The sequence below is a fragment of the Microtus pennsylvanicus genome, chromosome 1 (assembly GCF_037038515.1).
Source record: "Microtus pennsylvanicus isolate mMicPen1 chromosome 1, mMicPen1.hap1, whole genome shotgun sequence".
NCBI classification, from domain to species: domain Eukaryota; kingdom Metazoa; phylum Chordata; class Mammalia; order Rodentia; family Cricetidae; genus Microtus; species Microtus pennsylvanicus.
Genome location: NC_134579.1, coordinates 87,497,764 through 87,518,280, shown reverse-complemented (window position 1 = coordinate 87,518,280; position 20,517 = coordinate 87,497,764). Strand labels below are relative to the sequence as shown.

At 45.6% G+C, this 20,517-nt stretch overlaps 1 protein-coding gene and 1 pseudogene across 2 annotated transcripts in view; both read left to right on the top strand.

Moving 5' to 3' along the window:
- The window catches only part of Mtus2 (microtubule associated scaffold protein 2), a 363,820-nt gene that overhangs the window by 142,673 nt on the left and 200,630 nt on the right, over window positions 1–20,517 (top strand). For both annotated transcript variants that reach the window (XR_012910593.1, XM_075971941.1), the window contains exon 5: window positions 6,349–6,543. Coding sequence is in view for 1 of the 2 variants with exons in the window: in XM_075971941.1 (XP_075828056.1) it covers window positions 6,349–6,543 (195 nt within the window). In the remaining variant the exon portion in view is untranslated. The remainder of the gene's footprint in view (window positions 1–6,348; window positions 6,544–20,517) is intronic.
- LOC142837137 (dolichyl-diphosphooligosaccharide--protein glycosyltransferase 48 kDa subunit pseudogene) lies at window positions 3,369–4,641 on the top strand (annotated as a pseudogene).

The following is a 20,517-nucleotide window of genomic DNA, read 5'->3' as shown; positions in this document are numbered from 1 at the left end:
CCATGATGTTCGTGTTCACTCCGAAGGGACTTTGATGGGGAATCCAAAGCACTTATTCCACCTCTCGAGTGGAAGTGTTTTTGTAGAGGACACACAATGACAGATCAAATTCTCTAGCCCGGGCAGACCCTTTAAAGATTTTACTTATTTTGAATGGAATTAGAAAAGATCCTATTGAGTGAGGTAATCCAGACTCAGAAAGACAAACGTCAAATGCTCTCCCTCGTCAGAGGCTCCTACCTCCAAGCAAATTTCTCTTTGTGACACACAGAGCTCATTACAGAAAACCACAACCAGTCGAAGTGGAGAGTTGTGGAGCCCAGTCCCACGCAACGCATCTACGAACACTCCTACACCTACGGCTCAGGGAACATTTCTGGAGGGGTGGAAAGACTGTAAGAGTCGGAGAATCCGGGAGTTGGCTATGAGTTTGTGTCTCTTGGTAATGCCGGGAGCTGCACCCAACTAGTCTCACCACGTGACTGCCCAAACATAGCTGAACAAGTACAACAGCAAAAGCTGTACTAACACAGATGAGGGAAAGCCCGCGAGTCTCAGCCCTACACAAAGAACGACAGGCAGTAAGGAGTGGTGAGAGTGGGAGAGGTGCTCCTCCCAGGGAGGATCACTTGGTGATCCAATACCCAGTAGTCAGCCCTGTAGACATGCATACAAGTAACGTTATACAGATGGAACAGGTTAAACTATGTATGCACGTATATGCACGAGGTATCAATAATGAAAGAAGAGGTGACTTTGAAAGAAACAAAGAAAGAATAAACGGGAGGGTTTGGAATGGGAAAAAGAAAGGGACAAATGATATTACAATTTCAAAAATAAAGTAAACACATTTTACTTATTTTTATTCTGCGTGCATCAGTGTTCTGCCTACATATATATCTGTGTACCATGTACAAGCAGTGCCTTCAGAGGCCAGAAGAGGGCAGAGTTACAGATGGTTGTGAGCTGCCATGCGGGTGCTGGGAACCTCATGTGGGTCCTCTACAAGAGCAGCCAGTGCTGAACCATCTCTCCAGCCTCCACATAGATCCAACATAGAGTAACGATCTTAGCACGGTGTGGAAGAATGTACCTTTAAGACCAGCACTCGGGAGACAGAGGTGGGAAGGTTGAAGCCAGCCTGGCCCACATGTCGAGTTCCAGGCTAGTCAGGGCTAATATATTATTAAGATTCTGCCCTCCCCCAGATATTGTAAAGATACTGATATACATTGGGTACTAATCATGAGTCTATCTTAAATCCATTGCTGAGCTGGGAATAAAATTATGAACCTAGTTTATTCAATATTTTATTTTAAAGTTTATTTTTATTAGCATGCAACAGTTATACATAATATTGGTTTCATTATGACATTTTTGCATATGCATATGACATACTTTGATTGTGCCCCCTATATATTCCTAGACTTCTGGTGCAGTATAGCAGCTTTAATGCGATTTAATTCACACCTGATGAAAATACTTATGCAATTGAGTCTCCCTTTCCCCAAATCTGTCCAGTTGTCAGCAAAACCACAAGGATAAGATGAGAGGAAGCACACAGCCCTTGAGTCTTCTCAGGCTGGTCCACTTAATAGGATTATCTCCAGTTGCATCCATTTTTCTGGAAATAATGCAGCTTTATTGTCCTTTATGGTTGGCGACATTCTATTGTGTGTGTGTGCGCGCATTTTCCTTAACCATTCCTCTGCTGCTGGATACCTGGGATGGTCCCGCAGCTGCTGTTGTGAGTGACACAGCAGTGGACAGGGATGGGCAGGTGCCTCTGTGATGTGTGGACCTGGAGCCTCGGATAAGTACAAGGAGTGGTGGTGTGGCTGAGCCCAAGGAAAGGGTCTATTTGTCCCTTGCTGTTGTAATCGCTCACTTTTACTTCCAACCTTTAATAGATTGGTTTAGTAAGCTGTTGACACACGCAGCTCTGCTTTCCACTGCAGAGGCTCAGGCAGTCGCCGACTGAGTGCTTTGAAGTGGGGTAATCACTGGAGGTATCTAGAGTGTGGATGCTTTTCAGGGCCTTTAGAGACCATCGCGTCCTTCTGTGCATCCATGGCAAACAGTTACAGAAACACTGAACTTAGTAAAAGGAAAAAACTTCACATTTCTTTCTCACCAAAAACTGACTCTCTCTCTCTCTCTCTCTCTCTCTCTCTCTCTCTCTCTCTCTCTCTCTCTCTCTCTCTGTTTTACTGAAAATGAAGTTTCCATACAGTATATTCTGATCATGAGGTCCACTCCTCCAACTCCTCCCAGATCCTCTCCACTTCCCTACCCACACAAATCCACATCTTTCTTTCTCTTTCTCTTTAGAAAACAAACAGGTTAACAACAACAAAAAAGCAAACAAACCAGAATTTTTTTAGAAAGCACAACACACAATCAGAAACCATAATATACAAGCAAAATGATCAGTAAGACAAAAAAATCCCAGACAATATAACATGAGACGAAAAGTCTACAAACAATGCTGTTGAGTTCCTTTTGTCTTGGCCCTCTACTCCTGGGCGTGGGGCCTGCCCTTAAGTGTGGTTTATATACCTGGAGAGGCTCTACTGGAGAAAACTAACTGTTCCTTTGTAAGGAGCCGTCAACTGGAGATAGATTCTTGTTTGGGATGGGGCTTATGTCCACTTCCCTTCCCAGCCATGGGACCCATGCAGGCCCTAAGCAGGCTGCCTCAGTCTCTGGGAGTTCATATGTGTGTCAGTCCTGTTGTGTCTGGAAGACACTGTTCTTCGTGTTCTCCATCCCCTGTGCCTCCTACCATCTTTCTCTTCCTCTTCTCCACAGCTCTTGGACCCTTGAGGGGTGGGGATCAATGAAGACACTCATCTCATCTTTGAAGAACTGTTCATTTCATTAGCATTTATGGATTGGGTTGTGTCTGTGTGCGATATTCTGAGTTCTTTGTATATTCTGTATTGTAGATATTAATCTTCTTTTCCAATGTGTAGCTAGCAAAGCTGCACATTTCCCCATCCTGTAGGCTATCCCTTTGCTTGATTAATCACGTTTGTTGATTGTTGACATTAGTTTTTGAGCAACCAGAGTCCCATGAAGAAGGTCTGTGACTCTGCCCGTATCATTAAGCCCCCTCCCTACACCTTAGCTAGCAGTTTCCGGGGTTCAGGTCTCATGTTAAGATCTTTGATGGGGGTCACACCTCTGGGTGTTTCTTCAGGATTCCCGTTGTGAATGCTGGTCCTTTACCTGTGCAGCCATTCCCAACATTTGACTTGCTTCTTGGAGCTTGCGTCTGCATATTCTCCTGAAGATTCTCTGTCGTCATACCTGCTCCTAGTGACATGTGACTGAGATGTCCAGGTGCTGGCCTCTCTCGCTGGAAGATGAAGATGGATCCCCACCTCACCGCTGGCACCTCTGTGGGCTGATGCTGGCTGTGCTCAGCTGCACCTGCACCAGTGGCCCCCCGCACCCTCGTGCTTCTGAACAACATCACTGTGTGGAACACACACTCAGTGTTCTTCCTCAGCCTGAAGGACCGGGGCTTTGAGCTCACTTTCAGGACTGCAGATGTCTCCAGCTTGTTCCTCATTAGGCCCTGGGAGTTCCCCTATGACCGTCTCATCATCTTCTCTGCTTAGTGGATGACTTTGGAGGCAACATTGGTGCCTCCATTGATGGTGGTGGGCAGTGTTTGGCTTGCTGCCAGCTCTGATATCTTTGACCCTCTTCAGGAACTGGGCAGTGAGTGTGGGATTGAATTTGATGACGAGAAAACAGTTGTCATTGATGGTCACACTTATGATGTCTCAGACTTTGGCCAGCATAAGTGATTGATACTGAGAACCTGATGAAGGCCCCAACCATCGATGGAAAATTATCTCTCAACCTCGTTTTCTTCCAAGGAGCTGGAACAGTGACAATTTCTTGGTTTAGGACATCCTAGCAGGCTCTTCAACCTCTGCATCCTTCCCAGAAGAGCCCATTACTGAGTACCACCATGCAGTGGGAAGAACACCCTCCTGATCGCAGGGCTCTGAGCCAAGAACAGTGCCCGTGTCACCTTCCACGGTTCATTGGATTTCTTCAATGATGCCTTCTTCAGCTCAACAGTGCCGGAGATCACATCCGGCGCTTAGAGGCATTCTCTGTCAGACACCTGTGAGCTCACTGTGGCCCTCTACCAATTGATGTTCAAGTAGGACGGCATCTTCTGAGTGGCCCTGTGTCTCATCACCAGGTGGGCGTGACAACCCCACCCAGTGTCTACACTGCCACTGACCTTGTGGAGTACAGCAAGGTGATTGAGCAGCTCTCCAGTGGCAAGGGGGTCCCCTTTGATGGTGACGGCATTCAGCTAGAGTTCCTGCACAGTGACCCCTTTGCGAGGTCCTTCTGGAGGAGAAAAGGTAGCAAGTACAGTGTCCAGCTCAGGGCCCTACTATGTGGGGCGTATTCCAGTTTAAAGAAGATTTTGGCCACCTAGGCCACCCACAACAATCCGCCTCGGCCTAGCTGTCAGTGAGGCCACTAGAGCACGCACAGAAGGAATGCTTCAGCCCCTCGGCCTGTCCCTCCTATGCCGGTGCCTTCTGCACGATGGCTGGGCTCTTGATCTTCATCTGCCTTCTATGCCTGAAGGAGAAGTGGGACTGAACCAGAACCTGGGACTCTGTACAGCAGGCAGATGGCAACAGGACTTCACTAGCAAAGATTGCTTAGGTTGTCGTTGTTTTTTTTGTAAAGGCCATGTAAATGCCACAGCCTTGCTGAGTGAGTGATGACTAGGGGCGTGGACAGGAAGCATTTTTTTTAATGTAAGTTTGAATCACTTTGAATCGCTCTGGGGCATTTTTCACATGCACAGCCACCCGCATTTCTAAAACAAAGAGAACCACTGCCCCCACGAAAGTACCAAAGAGATGAGAACGAATGTCTCTTCACCCCCATAGGCCACCAAAGCCCGGGATTACCCCCCAGAGCTCAGCTTGGCGAACCAATGAGCTTATTGGGCTTACAGAAGGCAAGGGAGGAATCACTTAGAGGAGCGCTATGTGAGTTGTATCACTGTGAAGTCCCACCCCAGCCCATCCTGATTGGACGCTGCCCCTTCTGGCTAGCCTTCTACTTCCTGGCGACCTCAGCTGTTCCTGAGATCAATGGCAGCTCTGTGTTGGGGCCAGTGTAATGGCTAGAATTCCTAATGAGACCCTCAGGACCCTTCCTTCATGGCTACCAAGCCAAGGTAATCTCCACTCCACGGTGGAAGTGTCAGGTGGACACATTATGGCTGGAGGGAAAGGCCACGTGACAACTCTCTGGTTTGAACCAGGTTCCCACCATGCCACGCACTACACAGCTGTGTTTCAAAGTTTCTTCTCTGTAGCCTCGCCTTCTGCTTGCCAGGCTTCAGGCCATAGTCCAACGACACTTGCTCTGAGGTCTCTAAGCATATACTTCTCGGAGAGTCATGCTTGTCCACAGCACTGGGGCCTTTTTGAACTGGTGCCTGTGTGTGTTTCTGTTGAGAACTAATCACCAAGTGCCTGGAAGAGAGGCGTTGCCTGCTGTCCCACTCTGCCAGCATAATGCCAGACATCTTTCATCCAGCATCCACTCTGTTTCTGTTCCTTTACGTATATCCATTCCTGAAAGGGCCATGCAGGTGCAGAGACCCTGCTTCACAGCACAACACCGTCATCTTTGTGCTCCCTGGCTGGGTACACACCTAGGAACTAATTTGAAGTTTGAGCTAACATAAAGAAATCACAACGCCGCTGTAGGCACCTACCAGACTATACAGTGGGTGCTGGACACGGGTCATGGCACCATTCTTTACAAGGAGATACTAGTGTTCTCAGGGTAGAGCAAGGGCTTGGAGCATGGAGTTTGCCCAGTCAGTCTTTGGGGATTGCAGTCTGGCTAACCTTACCCCAAAGCAAGAGGGTTAGCCGTCTGGACGATTCTTGGAACCCATTTCTGTAAGGCTAATCACCTGTGGTTAAAGCCCACGGTGTGTTAAATTTTAAGGTGTATCTTGTTCTCACAAATTTAAGGTAACCTGCAGTTTTGCAAGTCTCTGTTCTGCATCTCCGATCCCTTTAGCCTTTCCTGGGCTTAGAGTGTGGGCACTTGTCGGTCCTCAGTTCCTCTACAAGTGAGACTGTGAACATTCCCGGGTAGTGGCTGCTTGAGTCCCCTGAAGCATATGCCCTGGTAAGGGGCCTTTCTATTAAAGATTGGCTTGCTAGTGTGCAGATTTGGAGCCTGCAAGTTTAGTCTACTCATGGCGGACGACAGACTCTGCAGCCTTCTGCATCGTGCTATCCACTGAGAAGTTTTCTTTTTGATTCATTTTGACAGATCTCAAGAAAGCCTCCAATTCAAATGCTGCAAAATCCAGTCTACCAAAATCTGGGCTTCGTCCTCCTGGGTACTCACGTCTCCCAGCAGCCAAGCTGGCGGCCTTTGGCTTCGTGAGGAGTTCCAGTGTCTCTGCGGTGCCCAGCACCCAATCCCTGGACAGTGTGCAGCTGGAGCAGAGTCGGCCAGTCACCCGTGAGTGGGGCAAAGGGGCTGAGGGTGGGTGGAGGAGACTGCGCCCTGCTGGGGGCGGATGGCAGGGCGGACGATGCCTAAGGACCCCGTGTACTGTTTCTTTTGGTTAGTTAAGAGCTTGGATCTACAACTTGAATCAGTCATTGTGTTACTGTGTTTCAATCATCCACCAAGGAAAAATAACCTCCTACTGGACACTATTCCGTTTCTCGATAATGGGGAGTTAATGCCCTTGCAGTAGGCCCGGGCTCAGTTCCTAGAATCCACACTGGGCTGCTTTCAGCCACCTGTCATTTCAGATCTAAGCATTCTGATGCCTTCTTCTGGTCTCTGTGGTCAGTCAATACATGCATGTAGTGTGCGTGTGCATGCACGTGTGTGCGCATACACACACACTAAAATGAATATATCTTAAAAGAATCTTCCTGAGACTATTGTTGAGGTCATTCATGAGTAAGTATCAGGGTTTCCAATCATAGACACCTTGACTTAGAAAAATGAGATAAAACTCACGAAATGATTGAGTTTTACTTCTTATGATGAGCGTGTATCCTTTTAATTACTGCCTAGGATCTGGGTTCTGGGGGGGGGGGTAGAAAATCACCAGTCTCTTCGGAAGGTTAATCAATGAAAATGAGGGTTAATATGAAAGATTTTGCAATGTTAACTCAGCATTACGCTCGTGAATACTATAAAAATGCATTTACATACGTAGCTCATTTGATTATCTGTATCTGCCTCGCATTTTAAGTAAGATCGGAATTGACAAGAAGTGTTATTAATAACTCCTACAAAAACAGCCATCAGCCCATCTCATGTTCCACTGGCAAAGAGGGAGTCATTTTTTATTCATGGAAAAAGGAGCCGCCAATGACCTGAGGGGTCAGGTTCCCGAGAAGCTATTTCTCATCTGAGATTAGACCTTATTGATGTCTGTTTTCATTCTGCAGATCTGGGCACTGATCAACTCCATCCCGAGATGGGAGTACAGTTTGAACTCATGATGGTTCTTTATTTATTTATTTATTTTTGGTTGGTTGATTGGTTTGGTTTTAAAGTTGCCTGTTTACAGTTGTTAATATAAACCATAAACTGAAGCTTTTCTCTATAGTTTTATTATAGAACAGCCGTCTTTTTCTTGGCCGGCCCATTTGGCAGAGGTTAGCTTTTTGACCTTTCACATCTACAGTTCCAGAGTACCCACCGCCACCCCCCAGGTATTTCCATTTAGGTGACTCTGATGGGGGCCCCAGGGGTCCTTTCCCTCTTGGGGACTGGAGAGAGAGGATGATGGTGAGTCTGAGCTGTGACTGAGGGCTGCGTAGCCTCTGACACACGGAAGAAGGAGGGACAGGAGGGCTGCTGTGGGGCAGACCTGGCCTCCTGTGGGACCCTTCCAGGCAAGTGCCGTGCTACCCTGTCCTGTTTTCATAGCGATTACTCCGTATCCAATGTTTTCAATAATGGCAACATTCTGCTGTAGTGTAAAATACTACAAAAACCAAAGCAAAATATCTGGGAGTGGTGGAAGATTGATTAAAAACATGATTAGCAATTTTTTTTAAAGCCATTAAAACTAGAGGATGGGCTGTGGGGTTACTGTGTGACTTACTTTCCATCGATGTGTGTTTTGGATTTTCCATAAAGAAGGTTAAAATCCTACCATCCGCATGACTTGCTTTTATTTTTTTCCCTTTTCCTTGTTAAAATAACAGCTTTATTGAGATATAATTCACACATGATACAATTCTCTTCTTTAGAGTATAAAATTCAATGGTTTCTCCCCCAGTATATTTATAGGGTAGTGCAAACATCACTACAATCAACCTTGCAGCATTTCCATTATCCCTCCCCAAAGAAACCTAGAATCCCTAATGCTCTCCCTGTTCCCATCTAGACTTCAGCTCTAGGCAACCATTAGACTCCTACTCTTTTTTTAAATTGAAAAACCTTTTTTTTTTGTCATGCAATATATTCTGATCCTGGCTTCCTCTTCCTTGACTCTCCCTCAATCCTCCCCATTCACTGAACTCCAGGCGAACAGAAAGTGAATAAACAAGCCAGAATAATAAAAATAAAAACACAATAAACGATCCTCCAAACCCCACAGAATTGGAAATCATAACAAACAAAAGACCAATAAGACAAAAGAAAATTGCCCCAAGTAATAAAAGAAGAAAGTCTGTAAAGATACCATTGAGTTCAATTAGCTTTATTTCAAATCTTTACATTTAATGTTTCCCAGAAAGATCATAGACGCCTTTGACCTTTTCTTCTAGTTTTGTTGAGTTATAATCTAACAATCGACACAGTTTCAACTTTTTTTCTTTCCTGGTTTGCTTGTTGTTGCTGTGTTGAAACCCCATGAACAAAAGCAGCCTGGGGAGGAGACAGTTTATTACATGATACAGGTCACAGCCCATCATGGAGGGAAGGCAGCCTAAGAATTCAAAGCAGGAACCAGGAGGCAGGAGCTGATGCAGAAGCCATGGAGGGGTGGTGCTCACTGGCTTGCTCCCCATGGCTTGCTCAGCCTGCTTTCTTATACTGTCCAGGACCACATGCTCAGGATTGGTCGTGCCCAGTGGACTGGGCTCTTCCACATCAACCATTAATTAAGAAAATGCCCACAAATATGCCCACAGGCCAGTATGATGGAGGCAATTCCTCAGTTGAGAGTTCCTCCTCCCAAGTGACTCAGGCTTGTATTGAGTTGACAAAAACTAACTAGTTGAAACATATAACGTGAGATTTCAGCGTATCTCTATATTATGAAGTGATTACCGCATCAAGCTAATTAACCTCCATCACTTTGTATAGTTGCTGTGTATGCTGTGTTAGTTCTGTTGTAGATCTGACCTCTTAGCACGTTTCAAGTACATGACATGGAATGGTTTGCTGTCCACACTGTGCCATGAATTTGAGATCCAAAGCCTGACTGCCTTGTGCCAATAAAACTTGTTCTGTTTTTTAAGAGTGTTGCAGCATAGTGGTAAGGGGACGAGCACCCTAGACACAGTGAGATTTGTATACCATCTCTGCATTTACCAGACCTATGACTTTGGGCAAATGTTTGTACTTCTGTGTAGTTCGAGATTTTCTGTGTTTCACCTGGTCCCACTGACCTGGTTTCTCTTCTGCCTGTTGGTCCCCCACAACCTCTTATAATCATTCAAAGTTTCATATTAATTATAATTGTTTGGTCAATGGCTCAGGCTTCTTACTGGCTACATATAAATTAAGCCATTTCTAATAATCTGCATATCACCACGTGCCCCATGGCTTACCAGTAATACTCTGGCGTCTTACTCCTCCAGTGGCTTCTGGAGTCTCCTCCACTCCACCTTTTTTCTCCTTACCTCTCTCCTCAGACTTTCCAACTAGCTATATTCTGCCCTGCCATAGGCCAAAGCAGCTTCTTTATTAACCAATGATAATAAAACAGATTCACAGTATACAGAGGAACATCCCACATCACTCCTGTGTCTTCATAGTGAAACTGTGTTAATAATAATTGAGCTAGGTTTAAAACTGTCAGTAAGACTAATGGAATATCCCTATTAGATACAGAGTGTTTAGAATAAGGCTTTGCACAAGGATAATTATTTTTTTCTTGAGCAGTTTCCATCTGTGGGCCATGTCAGTGTCAAGGGTTCAAAAGCTCAGATGGGAAAATGACTATATTGGATTAACAGTGTCCAATAGGGGACAAGGGAGTGGTCTTCATTTTTTCTGGTCATGCTTGTAGAAACTTTGAAGTCAGAGATGTGGCTCTCATTCTAGTTCAAACGTTTTATAATCACCTTGACACATAGTGATCAATAACTTTGAGTGTTAAACCAAAACTCGGGCTGGAGAGATTGCTCAGTGGTGAAAACACTTGTTGCCCTTCCAGAAGACTCAACTTGATTCTCAGCACAGCAAGGTGGCTTTAAACTATCCGTAACTCAAGTTCCAGGGGACCCAACACCCTCACCTGCCTCCACTGTCACCAGCAATGCAAGTGTTGCACATATATACATATAGATAAAACACCCACACACATAAAAGAAAAATTTTTAATAAAAATTAAGACATATCACTTATGAGGCTTGAAGTGGATTTTCATGGGATTAATTCTCTTACTTTGGGGCTGTAAGTTGAGTATCATGTTGGCGTTTAAAGAAACAAAGACAAGGGAAGTCAGTTGCCAAGTCTTTAACTGTTTTCTTTGTTGTTTTGTTTTGTTTTGTTTGTGACAAGGTTTCTCTGTGTAACCACCCTGGCTGTTCTAGAACTAGCTCTGTAGACCAAGTTGGCCTCAAACTCACAGAGATCTGCCTGCCTCTGCCTCCCAAGTACTGGGATTAAAAGCATGTGCCACCACTGCCCAGTAGGTCTTTAACATTTTATAGCGTTCAAGGAAATATTTTCATTTAGATTCCCTTTTAAATATATTTATAAAATGTGACCTTAGTCTAAGCTGGTGGTATTTAAACCCTCAGCTCAAAATAGAACTGAGAGTTGGAGCTGACTTTATTTCTGTGACTTTTCAGTGTCTGCAGGGACAGGGGCTGAATGTTCGATTTCATGGTGTGTGAAGGGTTTCACACAGCTTCCCGTTTGCCGGGATCTGATTTTCAGTGTTCCGCTCTTCATCCGAGTTATCTCAGTTCGGTTTGGGTGGGAGAAGAAAAGAAGGCTGAGAATGAAATCCACAATGTGCCTCTCATTTTCTGTAAAAATGCAGAAGTCAAACAAACATCACTGATAGATTTGAGTGTCGTCTTCCTCGGAATCTGAAGTGGTCTTCCTAAGGAAAAGACAGAGTCGTATTCCTTGAGTCTTGCTGACAATTTTCTCAGTGGTTCCCACACATTCTTTTTCTTCCTATTTCTCTCTACTCATTTACACAGAAGAACACGATTTTTCTGCATATGACTTAGCATCGCTTCTTTGGGAAACTGGTTTCTGTACCTTGCAAGTAACGGTTATTCTCCTGACCTGGGCAGTCTGGGGAAATGTATCAGAAATCACATCATCATTGTGTCATCTGTCAAAGGCTTTTTCAGATGATAAAAATATTTTTATTGTCATATTTTTATCATTCAGTATACTTCATGGAGAAAAGATACCTTGAGCTATGGAACCAGCAGTTAAAGAGAGAAACATGCCACACTCGCACACATGACGTCTCTGTAACCAGGGATAATATTTTGGTAGTCATTTTACTTTGGTGAACTTAAATGTTTCTGTGGGTTGGTTAAGTGTTCCTTGGGGACTTTGTATTTAAAGCTTGGTCACCAACTCCCGGCACTACTGGGAGGTGGTACCCAGTGGGAAAGAGTTAGGTCATTGGGGATGTGCCTTTAGAAGGGATAGTCTGCCTGTAGCTTTTGGTTCCTGTTTCCCGGTCACCCGGAAGTAAATAGCTGACCTTCACTGCATGCTCCTCAATGCACATATTTGAACCCCTGAGCCCATGAGCAAAGCCTCACTGCTTTCTGTGAGACCGAGATCTCAACTCAGGCCCTTGAACCCAACAAGCGCTTCACACATTTCCTCAGATCCTTCATCGGTGAAGCAGGATACTAGCCCTTCATACAACTCAGCATCCCCTCTCAATGATTCTAAAACACAGAAGACGTATAATAAAGGGAGAGTAATGTGGAAAGAGAAAAATCTCAAATGAAAAAATACCTTCGTAATATTGGCTTATATGCAAGTCTGTGAGGCATTTTTTTGATTATGATTGATGTGGGAGGGCCTAGGGCACTATGGGTGGGGTCATCCCAGGGCAGAGTGGTCCTGGGTTGTATAAATGAAACTGAGCAAGTCATGGAGAACCAACCAGTAAACAGTGTTCTCCTGTGGTTCCCGTGTCTGTTCCTGCTTGAGTTCCTGCCCTGACTTCCTTTAGCGGTTGACTGCGATCAGGACGTGTAAGTCACATCAGCCCTCTTCTTCTCCAGTTGCTTTTGGTCGTAGTTTATCACAGCCACAGAAAGCAAACTAGGACAAGGGCTGTGTGTTTATTCTGTCCCTGGTTATGGAGCCATAACAGAGCATCTCAACCAGACCAAGCAGGCATTCGGAGGTTCTTCCTAGGCCTTTCCTGTGTGGGTGGATGATATGAGTATGGAATGTTGGCTTACTTTGGAGAACATTGAGCCATAACTGTGAGATGCTTTTCCATAGTTCTGCCTCTGTAGCCCCACCATCTCTGCTGTGGGAGGGCTGTGTGGGGTTCTCCATGGATACTTACTTGTTGGGCAGTTCAAGACCTGTAAAGACAGCAGGAACACATGGGAAAACAAGCAGACCAATAAAAAGGAATTAGATACATTTACTATGCATTCTTTTACACTCCATATATAAAGAAAGCTCTGGTGCATGGTAGTTTTGATATAAATGCCTGGCTCTGCCCACAAAGATCTAATGAGGACCCAGAACCCCCACATTATAGCTAAGATGTCGGAACATCGCTGTTTAGGTGGGAACCCTCTAATCTCTGTCCTGTGTATGTACCACTATTCTTCTAAATGTAGGGTCACAGGATTACTAAGTAGGGTGACTGCTTCCAAAACCTCCTGAGCGACGACCTCCTTGTCTCCATGTCCTTCCCACAGGAGAGCATTCTCTTTTCGGCCACGTTACTTTCTCTGGCCTCAGAGCTTTCATCTCCGCCTGTGGACGTTCTGTTCAAAGGATGAGCTACTCCACCATCCTTTCCTTGTGTATTGCTCAGTGCATAATGCGAGGTTACAGTGTGTGGATATGTCTAGCAGCAAGGCAGATGCTGTAACCACAGCATTTGGGTCTCTGTTGCTCAGCCCTGTGGAGACTTTGGATGGTTGTGCCCTGGTTTGTCTGACCAAGGACTCTTGGTCCTCTTACTCCAGGTGTGTGCTAACAGGGGGACGCCTACATCTCAGAGTCCTGGGGGAGTATGGCCTGCCTCAGCTCTTTAACTGCTATCGTCTTGTTCACGTGCCAGCACCTTCTCCACCTGCTCCCTTTGGTGTCTAGCGTCACCCCTGAACAGGGCAGCAGGCACGTGGAGTTCTTCAGTCACATGAGAAATATATATTCATGTACACTTACCATAGGCTAGCCCAAAGCTGAGGCGAGGCCTTTGATCCCCTAACCTCCTCTACCCTTATTTAAGAGCAGAGGTCATCCCTCTGTATCTACGTACAGGCTTTGTATCTGAAGATCCAGTCAAGCCTATATCAAAAAATTGTTGGGAAAAAAATGTGTTTGCATCAAACACATACTGATTTTTCTTATCATCATGTCTCTCGCTCTATTTTAAAATTCTTCTCCTATACATTACATCCTGACCACAGTGTCTACTTCCTGCACTCCTCCCATTTCCTGACTCACCTCCCTTCTCCTCAAGGTTCACTTCTTCTCTCGTTCCCATCAGAAAAGAGCAGGCCTCCCAGGGATGGCAAATGAACATGGCGTAGCAAATTGCAGTAAGACCCGGCACTAACCCTCATATCATCATGTCTTAAACATCACCTTAAAACAGTATTTTTAATGCTCATCTATAGCACTGGGTAGTGTAACTAATCTGGAGGTGATGTGTGGATCGGAAGGATCTGTGGGCGTTCTACACAAGCCCTGTGCTGCTGTGCGGACATCGGTGCCACCGTGTCCTGGAATGGATCCCCAGTGGAAAAGCAGCTGCCCCACGGCCACTGCGACAGAAAGCCGAGACTCCGAGCCTCTTCCCGGCGCTGCGTTTCAGAACAACCTGTGTGTGACAGGGAGTTGACAGGCCAGACAGCTGCAGTCATGAGCTGCCAACACCCTTTGCTTCTGCCTCCTTGGATTGGAAAATGAATAATGGTAACATCCCGGGTGCTGTCAATCACGAGGCATGTTTCCAGTGGTGCTGATGGTGCCGGAGACTCTGCTGCCACCGGGAAGGCTGGCTAATGAAGGCAAATGAGCCTGGATAGACCCCGGCACAGTGGATTCCTTGGGGGAAGCGGCCAATTAGGCAGGCGGTCGGGGGCAGCCGTCGGGGCGGGCAGGTGCTTGTTAGTAGGTGTCTAGCGGTGGCCCTGAAAGTGCAGAAGTAGCAAAGATGTGCTTGCCCACTGGGGTCTGTTTACCTCTCCATTGACCTCATGCTCTCTTTGGGGAGTCCTTTACAGATCTCCTGGACACCCTTCACAGCCTGGCTAGTGCCGTTTGCGTGCGCTTAGCCACATGGGTCTTTCGGAAGCTCCTGTTGGCTGTCGTAGATGGCCGGGATGGGAGGTGCTTATAACTTAAATACCATCAAGACAACCGCAGTCAGAGGAGCAGATTGAGGAAGGACTCGTGAGCTAACGCGCCATGGTCCCCACCTGATTTAGGGCCGGGCCAGCTGCTGAAGTGACACTCTAAGGATGCGCACCAGGGTGAGAGGCCCTAGAAGACCCTTGGGATTTATAGCAGCCAGAAAATCTGTGTCACAATAGCTTGAGCTGCAGGATGGAAGTGTTTCCCTTGCTGAGGCCCTACACCATAAATTGACATTATATTTTCTTGGCGGAGTGTCTATAGGAAGCTGAGTTCAGCTGCCCCAACCATCTGTAGGTCTGTTTATGAGCTGAGATTCTCTATGAGCAACCAATCCCTGGAGAGCAGAGTGGGTTGCTTATGTGATGAGCATGGAAATTCTCTGGGCGCAGAGGGGTTAATGGATGTTAAGTCAAGGAACGACCTACCTGAAGGAGCAGAGCATGCACATGGCAAGGGTTTGCTGATGTCCCCTCCCCCAGAGCATATAGCATGCCACAAGAAATTCCTGGTAGACCGCTCAGGAGGGTATTGCCATGATGGTGGTAAGACTCCAGAGAGGGGCTGGAGAGATGGCTCAGCGGTTAAGAGCATTGCCTGCTCTTCCAAAGGTCCTGAGTTCAATTCCCAGCAACCACATGGTGGCTCACAACCATCTGTAATGAGGTCTGGTGCCTCTTCTGGTCTGCAGGCATACACGCAGACAGAATATCGTAAACATAATAAATAAATAAATATTTTTTAAAAAGACTCCAGAGAGACAGCAAGGAAGACGGAATAGAGGCTAAGGTGATCTGGTGGCCAGGTCCTGTCCTGTCACCTCCTGACAAGTTACATGATCCCTGTGCACAGCCAGTGGCCACCAGGATGGTAGATTCCTGGTGGCTTTGTAGATCCAAGGTCTCTGGTTCTGTGACTTCTTACCGTGATGGAAGTTCTCAGAAGGTTCTAGACTTCTTCTTTCATGAATCTATTCAGAAACTGTGAGGAAAGACATGTGTATTTCCTGTCTGTTTGAAAGTCATACCTGGAGGACGTGGACTCTGTGTTCTCCATGGACACTGTGCTCTCCATGTAAACAATATTGTCCGTAAAATGAGTGGCAGTGTCTGACACCCTTCCATTGAAGAAAACCTCAGCTCTCTTGACGATACCACATAACTCCGTTTCCGCTGTTGGTAAAAGGCTGCTGGAGTGGCAGTCCTGTACCGCAGCCCAGAGCCAAAAACATTCCTGTCACCTGCTGACATGGAAGTTATAGCAGAGCACAATGCATTGCACTGCTCAGCTTGCACAGATGTGCAGTGCCGTGCAGGAGTTTGCTCATAGGAATAAACACCTGTGGTGTCTGGAGAGATGGCCCAGTGCTTTAGAGCACTCACCGCCCTTCCAGAGGACCCGGGCTCAGTTCTCAGCACCCACACAGCAGCTCACAACCATCTGCAGCTTTAGATTCAGGGGATCTGATGCCCTCTTCTGGCCTCTGAAACTCTGCACACAGGTAATAGACATACAGGCAAAACACCCACATGCATAAACTGTTTTTAAAAAAATTAAACAATAATTTAAAAACCAACCACCTTCCTTGTTTAGGTATCCACTGTGTTTTTAACATTACCGAAGCATGTTCTCCTTATTAAAATTGTTCTGTGTGTGTAAGGATGCCATGCCAAACTCCCAGAAGCCTCCAGTGTTTGCTTTGTATTTTGATTGCATTGTTTTAAATTGTGTTAGATTTGAAATAATGTTGTTTGGTTCATCACAGTCCTTGGAGAAATAACCTCTGCATGTGTATGTGTGCACACACATGTATTTGTGTGTGTGTAAATCACTATAACACACACACACCCACACCTGTGTAGCATCCTCTGATATTTGGTTTATGAGGGTGTTTTGATTTGTATAGCAAACAATGGCTTTTAGTTATAGATATAATGTTATAAATTTTGCAGTTTGAAATCAAGTATGACAAAGTGTCTAGGTACACTTTTCAATTTCTTTTTAGTTTATGTGTGTGAGCATTTGCCTGTATGTGTACCACACATACATGCAGTGCCTGCACAGGCCAGAAGGAGGGCATCATATCTCTTGGAACTCAAGTAACAGAGCTGCCATGTGTGTTCTGGGAACTGAACATCCCAGTTCTGTTAACCACTGAACCATCTCTCCAGCCCCTGCTGTTTAGATACATTCTTAATGTGATGTTTTGAAAACTATTGTATGTGGTTTAGAAACTCAAATGTTACTTAATTAGATGTTACAATTTAATAGTCTGTTTGCAGCTCTGAGGATTGAACTTTGGGCCGAACCTCTTTCTCTAAAAACTGAAACTGTTAAATACAGGAAGCAAATATAGGTGTCAGTGTGACAATGTGATCTTAATGTAGAGGAAAATTCACCCCTACCAACACCAAAACCATAAAGAAAGACATCAAAAGAACAATGGGAATTTCTTTTCAATTTTTTCAGCTGAAACAAAATTTAAAACTGCTGGGTCAGGGAGTGAGGCAGAAACCTTAGAGGTTGGATATTAAGGTAGGACCTGTCTGCAAACTTCATGACAATGGTCACTATCCCTGGTGTCCTGCTTCTGTTTGTGTGACCCTGGCGGAAGAGTTTACGGAAGAAAGGGTTTATTTTGGGCTCCAGTTCATGGCAGAGAAGCCTTGGCAGCGGGAACCTGAGGTGGCAGGTCTCTTTGCATCCACAGACAAGAAACCCAGGGAGCTGGATGCTTGTACTCAGCTCGCTTTCTCCTTCATATTCATTCTGGAACCCCAGCCTGCAGCATGGAACCGCCCACAGTGGGCAAGACGTTCTACCTCAATTTGCCTGATCTAGATCACTCGTCAGAGGTGTGCCCAGAGGTTTATCTCTGAGGTGATTCTAAATCTAACAAAGTTGATCATACTAATAACCACACTAGTCTGTAAGTAAGAACTATCCAGAAAAACGAACACTACAGGATATGTATGAGCTTTATCTGAAGGTGTTGGCTGGCCATCTATAGGCTGAGAAATCCCACCGTTTCCTGTCAGCAAGCTGATGGTGTGGTTTGAAGACCCGAGAACTGGAGAGCCACTGATGAAGATGCTGGCCCAGTTCTGAAGGTCCGAGAACCAAGATGGCTGACATCAGAGGACGCTAAGGTCCTTGCTCAAGTCATCAATCAGTTGAGAACCAAGGCCTTCAGAGGACTGGATGATGTCCATCCTCATGGGGAGGACAGGTTCCCTCCCCATCCAGAGTTCCTAATATTTATCATCTCTAAATGTACCTTCCCAGAAAGATTTGGGCTTCCTCTGGGCCAGTCAAGTTGATAAAATGAATCATATCTCTCAAGTAGAGAGCTCTTAAAAATCAACAAAACACGCATAATTAAAAGCTGGGCATGTGGTCTCCTTGTACAGATAGGCAAATCCCACCACTTGCTGGCCACTCTGAATAAGTCTACCCCCATGGGCTCCAGACCAGTGGGAGACCCTGCCTCAAAGAGCAACACGGCTTTCTAAGTGAGTTCATCTGGAGTTCACCTTTGTTCCACACACACGTGTGGACATGCACACACCAACTACATAAAACACACTCAGTAGACAAAAGTGGGCAAAGGAGATACATGGGCCTTGGTAGCCACAGTGAAGGCCATCCCAGCAGACTTAGACAATTTCTACTGCCATCATTGACAAGCTAAAACATACTCTCCTCTGTTCCTAAACGAACTGGAACTGAAGAGGATGGCCATCGTGGAGTGTCTGGCACACTGTCACGCCCCTGAACATACTCTGTGGCTGCACGTTCTTCATTAGTATCTATGATTATTTAAATAGAGAGAGACAGGCACAGCAGCTCACATCTTTAATCCCATCTCTGAGTTTGCAGCCAGCTTGGGCTGGAGAGATGGCTCAGAGGTTAAGAGCACTGCCTGCTCTTTCTAAAGGTCCTGAGTTCAATTCCTAGCAACCACACGGTGGCTCACAACCATCTGTAATGAGATCTGGTGCCCTCTTGAGGCAGAGACCTGGTCAGTCGTCCTCATCCACTTAGACCATGAAACCCAGTACAGACCAGTTCAACAGAACCGCCATATACGGGCTGCCCATATATGCTTTAGCATTGCCAGGGCATAATTTCATTTTCATTCAAAATATTTGGTTTATATAAGTGTGTATATCATTATACCACTTTTTATTTACTTATTGTTAATGTATTTATGAGAGACTTCAAAAATATGTTCACTTGGTCAGGTGGTAGCCTTTAATCCCAGTACTTGGGAGGCAGAGCCAGGTGGATCTCAGTGAGTTTGAGGTCAGTTTGGTCTATCTGGTCTACAAAGGGAAGTCCATGAGAGCGAGGGATACGCAAAGAAACCCTGTCTTCAAAAAAATAAAAGTTCATTTGTCTTTTTGAATTATAGAAACTGAAGGTGGAAATTGAAAGCTGGAACTATAATATCACCTCTTTCCAGAAAAGCAAAAAATCAAAAGGAAGAGGGAAAAGCAAAGCTAATTAACCCACAGTTCTCAGGGCACCCAAGCAGGGTTCAACCTCCCTATGAGATGAGGCCGCCTTGATCCCCCGGGGGCCTAGTGTACATCACAGTTTCTCTATCCTCGAAATCGAATCATTCTGCAGAAGAGATCAAAGTGAGGCAGAAATAATCTCAACAGCATCCCGACAGAAATTTAAACATGAGCGAAGGCTGTATATAACCATTGCTGGAGCAAGAACGCACACGTTCAGAGGGGCCTGCGACAGAAGCCACCTCTGTAAGCCATGCTGCAGGAGATTGACAGCACACAGCCAAGACGTCGGAGCACTTCTTCCAAGATTTTTTCTGACAGGCATAGAAAATGAACTAATATGATTTTTATCATGGGATGGTGGCAAAATTGAACACAACTCCAAAGGCACGTCCCCTGTAACTGAGCGTTTTCCTCTGAGATATTTCCTCTGTGCCTATAACTCACGGCCACACACCACTCACAGTGGCTCAGAGATGCTCACTGCAGGCTAGCGGGATATCCCAAACCACCTGCAGGACTCGCTAAAGTATGATTAAGCAATAATAATAATAATAAATCGAGGAGCTCATTGCAAGTGGATGTAAAACGTACTTTCAAAAGCAAGTTCCACTTGTGCTTATAATTGCTTATATAAAGACAGACACCAAGGAAGCTGGTCTGCGTTGTTAGCATGTGCCTAGTTTATCTCTGCAAGTCCCCATTAGCAAGTGGTACTAGGGTGGCTTTGGGGTGGAACTGTGAGGATGGAACAAAAGACAGTTGCCAATTGTAACAGGTTTTTTCTTTTCGGATTTTCTTTTATTTTTCTCCCGAGACAAGGTTTCTCTGTAGCTTTGGAGCCTGTCGTGGAACTCGCTCTTGCAGACCAGGCTGTCCTTGAACTCACAGAGATCCACCTGCCTCTGCCTCCCGAGTACTGGGATTAAAGGCATGCGCCACCACCACCCAGCCTGTAACAGTTTCTTAATTTGCATTTTCAAAATTAACGCAAAAGCAAATCCATATTTTTCCAGTTTTGAATCATGAGGGATGTTCAATCCAGCATGAATTTCCTGTCAGGTGGCTGGAACATCCTGGGCCTCTTCCCTGAGGTCCTTGCTCATATTTGCTTCCTCAGTCCACTCCAATAACAGCCTGAATCAGAAGGCTACAAATAATCACATTCCAAATTTTA